Genomic DNA, 11,011 nt, shown 5'->3' on the forward strand with positions numbered 1-11,011 from the left:
GCCTAAACCACTCAATATCAACATCTTGATCAGAAAAATTTTAAAACGGGGCCCAGAGCAGAGAATTGAAAAACACTACCAGAGACAGAAAAATGTCTTTGAGCAACTCAATTAGAGGATAAGCCCTAGATTGATTATGGCTGAAAGGAAGATTAGTGAGTTGGAATATAATCCTAAAACCTCACTCAGAACACAGGGCTTTTCACTCTAGAACTAAATACCAGAGAATTAAAAAAGAGGGGTAAAAATTGCAAAAGTGGTTAATTATGTGTTTTCCATGAGCGAAAATAATTTTTTGTCCTGTCTTTGATACTTAGATAAATAGTCTTAAGAAACTTGCAAAATGTTTAATACGCAGTAGCCAAAATCAAAACTAAATCTATTTTCTATATCTTTGATATAGAAGATAAAACAAAGCATTTCTTCATAGCTAATAGCACATTCTCCATCTCTCTCTCTCTTTCTAATAAATGGAAATGAGAAAATTATAGTATGAAAATTATAAAGTAAAATAAAAAGGGTTAAAGCCTTTAAAATGTTGTCAGTTATAACTATCCTCTATAGTTCTAGAAAATAAAAACAACAACCTGCAAATGATTAAATCTCCCTCTTAAAAGTAACAGATGATCTTTTTTTAATGCATGGCTAACCAAATGTCATTTTGCTCATGTGAGCACTAATAAAAGGCCAGGGTGGTCTCCTTACAGACAGTCTGCATCTAAGTTCTTTTAATTCATCTAAATTATTTTATTTCAATTACTTACTATTTATTTTTAAAATTCTCATAATAAAATGACATGAGTCAAAATAAAAGGATAGGCAAAGATAAATCCAGGATAGAAAATAAAAAAGAAATCAAGGGTGACAAAGAAAATTCAAAGCTTATATCTACCTTTTCCAATATTGCTAGCTACCCCTGCCCAATGCCACACCCAGTGCCTAAAGGCATGTAGTTTTGCCTGTTCTAGTTAACTGTGCTGGACTGATCCTCAGCCCCTTTGACACACTCCTCCTCCTCTGGTCTCCTTCAGGCTGTAGGTGTCTGGCCCTACGGTCTCCCTGATGCCTTGGGACCATTGGTTTTGCAATCCAATTCCAGTGCTATTTATGGCTTCTTGGGAGCTCAGTGTACTCCCCTGATTCTGGGTATCCTGAAGCCTAAAGAGTCCATTTCCAAGCCCAGGCCTACAAAACTCCATAGGCCAGCTTAATCCTGGCCCACCAGCAGAGGGAGGTTTGGACGTATTCTTTGGAACTCAAAGCTCCCTGGTCTCCATCTACCACTGCCATAAGGACACAATAGATGGAGTGGCTGCCATCTTTGTACTGTATGTCTAAAGAATACTGAACATGGAATGGAATCACGGCTACGTGCCAGCTCTACATGCTTCTCATCAATTTTCAGGAGTTGGGGTGCCGCTGCTGCCTGTGTCCTCAGACACCAACGATGTCCCTGTCTCTCCTTCTGCTTCTGGAGAGAGTGAAGAAGAATGTCACTTAATTAGCCAGCTTCTGACTGCAAAATGCAGCTTCACCTCAACACTCAGGATGCCTAGTCAGTGGAAAATCTGAGGGGGCTTTTCTCATAGTTGGACCAGCTGATAAGTGATGAACATCTCTGCAATTGTAAAGCCCTGTCCGGGGGAATAACTCTGGGTTCTTTGGGTATTCTCTGGAACTTATCCAATAACTCCATCTACCAGGAGGTGCTGAAAGATGGCTCTGCTGACTCTGATGAGATAGGGAGCATGGCCCTGAGGGTATAACATTCTGCTTTCAAGTGAAACAAAACCATCAGCCCAATTCTTGGGACACTTCAGCAGGAGATAGCTGAATACACTGGCCTGGAGCCCAGAAGACTAAGCCTGTTAGAAGGTACTGTGTGTGTTAAGTTTATCATGCAGCATGGAACCTAACCCAACCCTTGAACACTGCCAAGGCACCTCTGCCTAAAGGCAGTATGGGGAGAGAAACTTACATGCAGACTGTCTGTAAGGAGATCCACCCTAGCCTTGTACGGCAGTCTCACTGTAGCCCTGCTCCTCCTGGGAGGGATGTGGGACTGAGGGTAAGGTACCTGTCTCCGGTTCTACACCATCCTTAACTTGATACATAGAAGTAGCTCTGTGGACCAACTCCTGATTCAATAGATACAGCGGGTTCTCACCAATGTAAATAAGTGAATTTTAAAAATATATCCATCCATCCATCCATCCATCCATCCATCCATCCATCCATCCATCCATCCAAACACACTGCCTAGAAATACTCTGCAATGCTAAAAATGATCATCTTTGTTAGTAGGACCATAGGAAATGAGTTTCTTCTTTGTATTTCCTTTATTTTTATTTTCCCTTATTTTTAAACTCTAAAAAAGCATATATTGCTTTTCAAAATGGAAAAATAAAATAAAACTTTAAGAAGAAAGGGATAGACATTCTGGTAAGATTTTTAGCCTATTAACTCATTAGTTAATTTGGGTAGAACATTCAGTTGGTAATTATTTGTAATTTCTGATATTTTGGAGACTAATCTTCCTTTGGGAAAAAATGTCTTCCGCAGGAACTATGAATTAAAGTAAACAATTCTTGAAAAGTCAGCTCTCCTATACTAGTTTGCCCAATTTAACTGAGACTAGATTCATCCAGTAAGAAACATACTGAAGCAGACTCAAATCTGGATCCCTACCCCACAGCTAAGGACACCCACTTCCAGGAAAGTGCTTGGCCTTGACTCATCTTTCCAGTGGAATAACACCTAGTCATAGCAGCCACATTATTTTGTGACAAATGATGTCATCAGTATCACCAATGACCTTGGTATTCATTATCATGAGCCTCTGGATATGGTTAATGTTTTTTTAATTATCCCAAGCAGTTGACATTTAAAGATGTCTACTTGCTTCTGGCTTACGAATGGATGACTAAAAAGACACCATAATATACTAGAGGGGCCAACACAGGCCCTGTGGGAAACTACTGAACTGAGTAAAAACAAAACCCTAACTGTCATCTTTTCTCTTTACTCCACTTAAGGGGACCAAAGACCTAGGTTGGGTTGGGCCACTCACAAAATGTCTAGACTTGGAAAGGGTTATAATTCAAAGTTTGAAATATGTTTTATTTAAAAAGCCTAAAGTTACCAAATTTCCTGTATACAAAATACGCTCAAAACTCTGGTCCATTTTGTGATGCTCCATGGCCAAGAAGATAGTATTGATTATGATGCAGATGGTGATGGCCAGCTCAGTAAAGGGGTCGGTCATCACGGTTCTCAGGGCCTTCTTAAAGCATATCCACCGGGGGCTACAGTCCCACACGAGGTATCTGGATGCCAGGTTTTCCCCACACGGGAAGCAAGCCTCCTGGGATTTTTCTTGTTCTGGAGGAGAACGAAAGAGCAGTTGAGGAGTTATCTCTGAACCAGTCTGGCTGCTCTCTGCCTGAGTACATTCCTTCCCTCCTCTTCTCTGGGGTCTCTCGTTATACATGATCAGTCGAGAAGGGCAATGACTGGTGTAGCCGGGGAGGTGCCCCACATCCAACTTTCATGGGGTGGAGTCAGGTATGTCAATTCTTTACATTTGTATTGAACATTTAGGAACTGGGCTGCACTGTTAGAGATACAAATGAGTAAGTCAGCACTCTCTCTCCCATGGGGACCAATGAGGGAGACAGACACCAGCCTCAAGTTATGTTCCCTCCAGGCAGACCATACTGACAGCTGTAACAGAGGCATGGGGAGCTATTGGGGCTCAGGGGAAGGAGATACAGTCAGGCAGGAGCATTTATACGCACTGAAACAAGCAGCCCTCTCTCAACTGCTTGAGTTCAGGCCTCAAAGCGACTGCCCCTCCGATTTCCCTGGCACCATTTCAGGGATTCATGCAGGCCATGTGAGGTAATGCGACAGGCTCAAAAGGGCCTCATTCTTACAGGGACTTGAGTCTTGCCCTTGATCCCCAATCCCTTAGCTGGGTCCTTGTTACCTGCTGTTAATCAGGTGCATCAGATGGATCCAGACTGTCAACATAGGTCTTCTATTTCCATTCCAGATTCCTAACTCTATCTTCAGTGACAACGGCCACCTACTGGAAACTTCGATGTCTTCTCTTCTTTGGCTGACTATCACTGTCACTGAGACCTCCTGTGATTGGCTGGCCTAATCAGGAGGTTTCATTTGTGCTCTTAGTCCCAAGTTTAGTCAGTTCCCACCCTACCCAAGTACCGACTCAGGGCGGGCCTAGAGGGAAGACCCATTTCTTCCAAATCACTTTGCTCACGTGCTCACGTGCTCCAAAAAGGCACAGGAAATCACTCTTTGCAAGAAGTACAGTGGGCTGCAGAGGGTTTCGGGGTGGGGAGCGGGGAGGAGGACAGGGGCTTAAGAGAGGGAGAAAGGAAGGACGTCATCGAAGTTAGGCTCCCTGTTGGGCTGAGAGTCAGAACTTACCCTGCATGGTGATGGTGAGGATGCTGACAGCACTCAGCGCCCTCTGCCTTTGGAGAGGGTCTCTGTGCTCTTCGCAGAAGTCCACTGACAGGTTCTGAGACAGTCGTTTGGTTTGCTCTAGGAGGTAAGGCTGTAAAAGAAGACATGGACTTTCTAAGAGAAGGTGCTGACTCTTCAAAACTTCACAAACTGCTTTGTTTCAATGCCACATACAGCATAGATGTTCAATATTTTGCATAGACTGATTCATTTCAACATCATGGCATGACAAATGTTCAGTTTTCTTATTTCATATTTAATAAATGAGAAATATGGTTTGACCACTCATACTTTTTATGTATGCACATTTCTAGAATCTTACCTATAAATTTTTTTCTTTCTCTGTGACTTACTCATTGTCAACAAAGAGCAAATCTAATTTTACAAAAACTAACGAGCAATGGTTCAGAGTATGAAAGCAGTAAAAAGTCTTAATTTGGAAACCATGTTTACAAAGGGCAGAAGTGGGAAATAAGTTTAGAAAGGTGGACTGGGGACAGAAAGTGAAGTGCCTTAAATGGCTGCCTAAATAGATTTTGAAATAGTCAGTTACTGAAAAGAACTGTCAAAATAAATATCACAAAATCTCTGTACTAAAACTCAAGTGTTCTCTCAGGCTGTGCCCAACGGCTTATTGACTCTACCTCACTTACAATTCTAAATACTCTGGAGATTAAAGGACATAAACCATCAGCTATCCAAGAAATGCGAGTATTCATAATGAGTTATTTCCCAAAAGTTCTGACCAAGTAGGGCCCCAGAGGGAACTATCCCTTTGTAATACGCTACTCTAAAGGCAGCCTGTAATCCTTCTATAACTATTTCTTGTTCTACATAAAGGAAAGAGACATTTTGTATTAGGTGTGTGGGTCTTTGTGGAACAAAGAGAAACTTTCAAATTTTAAAAAATTATTTGCAGTCTCTTCAATAATGCTGTGGTCTGACAGCAAAGAAGCCTCTAAACTATGAGATCTTTTCATCACTCCATCAGAAGACTGCTTACAGCAGTGGATGAGGTCCATCCATCTACTTCTGCAAAGGCCCCTCACTCCCTTTCCCCACCCCATTCTCTGGCAGGCACGCTCACTTCGATCTTCCTCCTGTCTCAGAAAAGTGGCTCTAGCCATTATTCCCTGGCCTCTATCTTTAACATTTTTCCCTCTTCTGACTTCTCTTCCACAATTAACACATGTTTAAACATCTCCTACAGTAATAAGAATAGCTATTTTCCTACGGCACACATCGCCTCCCGCCCCATAGCTTCATTCCAGCATATCCAACCTGCTACTCGATATCCCTGCTTAGATGCCCATAAGCACCTCAAAACTGACACGTCCAAAACTGAACTTGCTATCCTCCTCGTCCTCAGAACACGTTTCTTTCCTGTCTCAGTAAATTACCCTCCATCAAGTCAGCCACCCAAGCTATACACTGGGCATCATCCCCACCCTCCACATCTAGTCAGTTGCCAAATTTTATCTTCTGTAGGTCACCGTCGTCTGTTCATCTCTCTCCATCCTCCTTGCCCTAACCACAGTTCAAGCCATTGTCGTCTCTTATTGTAACAACTTCTTAATTGGTTGACTCCAGTCTTGCCCTCCTCTAATCGCCTTTCTCCGATCCACCCAGGATTTCGAAAATGTAAATCTGGTCACATCACTTTTGCTTAGAACTTTCCAAGGCTGCTTAACCCCTTGCTCTCAGTGTAAAGAGTGAACTCCTTAGCTTGGTTTTAAGGCTTTTTTGTAATGGCCCCATCTTACCACTGTAGCCTCTTGCTACCCACTACTCCATCCTCATCACATACACACAGACACAGACACACACACAGACACACACACAGACACACACACAGACACACACACACACACACACACGTGCATGTGCACACACACACTTGCAAGTTTTCTACGGGGTCATGGTCTCCTGCTCCGCTTCACTTCCAGGCCTTTGTCATTGCATGTGTTTTCTCTCTACTTGTGCTCCATTCTTTCTTTTACCTATTAATTCATCTTTTAAGCTTAGATGCTGCTTCCTCTGGGAACGCTTCTCTGATCTACTTCCCTTCCTCCAGCCCCCACCAAGTCTGGAAGTGTGGGTTGGCTGTCTGAAGCAGATGCTACTGTTGGCCCCAACCTATGTCCTCAGGCTTTACCCTGAGGGCTTTCTCTGACAACTCTAACCCCCTCTGCCCTAATGCAAGTCAGAAATATAAGAAAATTATTGTCTCCTGACCCCAGCAGTCTTTAACCAAAGAAAAGCCTAAATTGGTGTATAAATACTCTAGTGCCCTTACCCCAGAGAAGTTAAACTTCAACTATCTTCACTGGCAACTGGCTTGATAATATGCACCTCAATCGGCCACCTTCTCTTCCATGTATCCTTTCTTCCCTCCCTTCTCAGTGCTTCCTGGGATCACTTTCTAAATAACAGACTTGCACTCTAACAGCTCAAGGTTGGCTTTGGAGGGAACCCGCACTAAAACACTGCTCCTCCTCCGCTGTCCCATAGCAATCATCATGTCCGTCATCACACGGAAGAGTAATTGCCTCCTTATTAGTGTGTCTTCATCATTAGTTGTTTTTTCCTCATTCATCTCATGTAGACCCAGTACCCACCCCAGTGCCAAGCAGAGAGTAAACACTGTCAAACAGAAAGATGTTTAAATAAACATTTGTAAATAAATGGGTAATTGAGTAGACACACAGATGCAGGAAAGTATGTGCAGATAGATGCTGGATAAATGGATGAATGAATAAATGAATCCTTTTAATTAGACAGACAACTTGATCTATCTCCTTGAACAGTGATATGGTATCATTAACTCTTTGGCCAAGATTTACCTTTTTTGGGGAATCCTCATCAGACTCTGATCCTGGAACCTGTTCTTTCTCAGATTCTCTGAAAAAAAAGGACTTCCTTTTCCTGTTACCAAATAGCTTTCTCTTCTTTGGGGAAAAAGATGATGCTTCAAGGGAATTAAGTGAACTTCTGTCAATTCCCATGGCAACCAGAGCCTTAGAAAGTGAACAAAAGAAATTAATGAACAGATTATACCTCCCCATGAAACACTGCAAATGACCTCAGCCTTGGTGGGCAGTCTCTCCTCTTTTCTGGCAGCAGTGTAGATTGCTTGTCACCTAACTGGAATATGCTACTTTGTCATTATCTGGGGAACATGTCCTATTTGTCCACAGAGATTGCAGCCCTCAAAGGCAGGGAGACTCTTCCATATCTCTGTATCACAAACCCTTAGCACTGTGTCTAGTATGTACTAGGTACTCAAAAGATGTTTGTGCCTGATGATGCAGATGTTTAAGCACTTACGATGGGCTTCCTCCTGACAAATCTCTGTGGAGGGTGAGAAAGAGTATCAAACATAGTCCCTGCCCTGAAAAATCTTAGAATGTAACTGGAAAAATGTAAAGGTATCAGGGACACAATGAGAGTGGCCTATAAATATGACAGGAATTTCAAGAACGTAGAGATGGCTATCGTCTCCAGAGCCAACATTTTTGCCTTCCGAAACCCTCTCAAGAAAAGGCCTTGAACACAAACACCTCCAGATTCCCACAAGGAAACCTGGAGCAAAACCTGGATTTATATATGTATGTGCGTGTGCGTGTGCGTGTGCGTGTGCGTGTGCGTGTGCGTGTGTGTGTGTGTGTGTGTGTGTGTGTTTGCGTATGTGTTATCCTCTATCAAGCAATTTGGAATCTGCCCTAGAAGGCTCAGGTTTCAAAAGGTCGAAGAGCAACAAAACCAAGGGATCCCTGTTCTCAAGAGCCCTGTGCCTGGATATCTTAGTGACAGAGAATAGCAGAGCCAGTCTGCAAGGGGCTTAAATTCTCAGAAAAGCACCAGTAGAGAATGCTGTGACCAGGCCTCATACAGCAGCCTGAGCCTCAGGCCCAAAGGCCTCCAGCATCCCCCTAAGCAGAGCCCACTCTCTGACCCCATGAACCCATACCTCTTTCTCTTCCTTTAACAGCTGCTGGGCTTCCTGAAACATCTTCTCCTTGGCCTCCGTCTCAGCAGCTACGTTCTTATTCTGTTCTTCGTAAGCCATGGTGACAACAGCCAGGGTTAAATTAATGAGGTAGAAAGAGCCCAGGAAGATGACCACCACGAAGAAGAAGACTGCGAAGAGCCCCGAGGTGCGTAAGGTCTGCAAGAGACAGAGAACACACTGGCACCTGAAGCCTTCTTCCACAGCGGGGTGGCTGTCACTTCAAGCAGAAATTCTACAGTAGCAATTGGTGTTCCCCAGCACCAGCTGGCTCAGCGGCCCACAGCATCATCCACAGCCTCCCCAGTGACGCCTGATGCCCTGTCAGCCAGGGAGGAGATGCCGTCCATAGGTCACCATGGAAGTCTCAGTGACTTTTTCATCATTATCTCCAGAATATTTGCATTTTAAAATTAAAAGGCAAGAGCATTAGCAATGCTTCATGAAGACCAAAGTGCTAGTGGAACTTCTGGCAGTGTGGAATCTGGAGAGGTATAATATTTCTAGGAAGAGAAGTGTTTATACACAATTCTTCCAGATATCATGTTTATATGTTTTTTTGATGTTTCTAACAGAATTTCTAAAGCCGAATTTAACAGTAAAACTGTTAAGGATGAGGAATAGAAGACAAAGGTGGGGAATAGATGGTAGGTTATAAATAAATGATAGATCGATGAGAGAGAAAGGGAGAGAGAGAATAAAAAAATTGATAACCTGTCTATAAAGCTTCTCCCAGGAATCTTGGGTCATAAGCCGGAACATGGCAAGAAATGACCAGCCAAAGTTGTCAAAATTTGTATAGCCATAGTCAGGATTCTTTTGAGTGTGTATGCATTCAAATTTTTCAGAACAGTCACTAGATATGGGAAACAAGGGAAAAGAGAGAGAATAACATTCCCTATAGCCCAGCTTCCCTTTTCTCCCACGTGGTACTGGTTCTTCCGAGGGCCATGGGCTCACACCCGAAAGTCCCAGGTGAAGAGAGTACTTGTAGAGTGGCCACCCCGCTGTTAGCCAAGCCTCCCAGCCTGTACCTTAATGTGGGTGCCCGTCGACTCTATTCAAATAGATTGATCACTAAATTCATATTAGCAGTTTTTCATTGAAAAATGAAGTGCAATGACATAGGGAACAATTAACAGCAGAAAAGAGTATCCAATAAATACGAAGTCTCCTTCTGTCCCCAGACCCTCAGTACCACTTCCTAGAGGCAACAGTTTACATTACTTTTGTAACTTTCCAGATGTTTTCTATGAATATAGAAGCACACATACATTGATACATATCTTCTATAATACATATAGAGGAACATTCTTTAAACACTCTCTTGCACCTTGCTTCCTTCATGGAACAATATAGCTCGAAGATCTTTCCATACCAGCATACAGGGAGATATCTCATTCCATCTCATGCCTTACAGTCTTATGATTTCTCTAACTGCTTTGCTAATGATGCATATTTACATTTCAGTTGTTAACAGGCTTTTGGCTTTACAAACATTTTGTATCCATTGTTTTTATTCTACAAACAATAGATAACTTGCACAGGTCCTTGCCCATACCACCAAAGCACACATCATTAAGTATATCTATATGATATACTAAGCATGCATACTTTCATAGTTTTTAATAAGCATAGTATTTTTATCAAAATAATACATGTGCGTGGTTTAAAAATCATATGGCACCAACAGCTTGTAATGAAAAACATTCCATCTTATACTCCCAAATTCAACAACTTTTAACTCTTTTACACCCATATCTCTAAATATAATGCTTCTGCTGATATCTGATTTATCAGTTTTAGTTCTTAATGATTAACACCTTATGGTAGTTAATCATATCCTGCTTCATCACACTTATATCACTCTTCATAGAAAAATACTGTGGCTTGTGTTGATGGCTCTCCTGGGTTGAATACATTTTTACTTGAATCTTGTGTGTTGATCTTTCTAAGTTTTACTCCTTCATTTTTCTGGAGCAAGTCTCAAGTAATTTCTTGAAAAGATTGGGTGATCTTTGCAGATATGAATATAACTTTATTCTACATTCACATATGATTGTTAGTTTGGCCAGAGATAGAATTCTGGGTTGAAAATTATTTTTCCTTAAAAATATGAAGGCACTGGTCAGCTACTATCCTGCGTTATTGGTGGGAATTTTAGTGCCATTTTGATTTTGGTTCCTTTATGGATGACCAATCTTCTTTTTCTCTTTGGTTTTAAGATCTTTGCCACCAAAGATTCTGAAATGCCATGATCTTACATGACTTTTTCATTCATTGTGTTGGGCACTTTATGAAATGCTGAGGGACTTTCATCCTTAATCCCAGGGAAATTCTCTGTATTATTTCTCTGCTAATTTCTTCCTGTTTGTTTTTTCTGTGCTTTATTTCTAGAATTCCTACCTTGTCAAAAGTTGGAACTTCTGGATTGATATTTATTCTTATATTTACTGTCTCTGTCTTTTGTTGTAATTTTCTAGGCTATTTTCCCATTGATTTGTTGTAATC

At 41.9% G+C, this 11,011-nt stretch overlaps 1 protein-coding gene across 1 annotated transcript in view; it reads right to left on the minus strand.

Annotated features, from left to right (window-relative positions):
* SCN11A (sodium voltage-gated channel alpha subunit 11) overlaps positions 1-11,011 on the minus strand; it is a 66,883-nt gene that overhangs the window by 36,214 nt on the left and 19,658 nt on the right. Inside the window, exons 8-12 of the mRNA XM_011355179.1 lie at positions 9,215-9,356; positions 8,462-8,659; positions 7,335-7,508; positions 4,453-4,582; positions 3,133-3,381 (exon numbers count right to left, since the gene is read on the minus strand). Coding sequence (XP_011353481.1) covers positions 3,133-3,381; positions 4,453-4,582; positions 7,335-7,508; positions 8,462-8,659; positions 9,215-9,356 — 893 coding nt within the window. The remainder of the gene's footprint in view (positions 1-3,132; positions 3,382-4,452; positions 4,583-7,334; positions 7,509-8,461; positions 8,660-9,214; positions 9,357-11,011) is intronic.

The sequence above is a fragment of the Pteropus vampyrus genome, unplaced genomic scaffold (assembly GCF_000151845.1).
Source record: "Pteropus vampyrus isolate Shadow unplaced genomic scaffold, Pvam_2.0 Scaffold1, whole genome shotgun sequence".
NCBI classification, from domain to species: domain Eukaryota; kingdom Metazoa; phylum Chordata; class Mammalia; order Chiroptera; family Pteropodidae; genus Pteropus; species Pteropus vampyrus.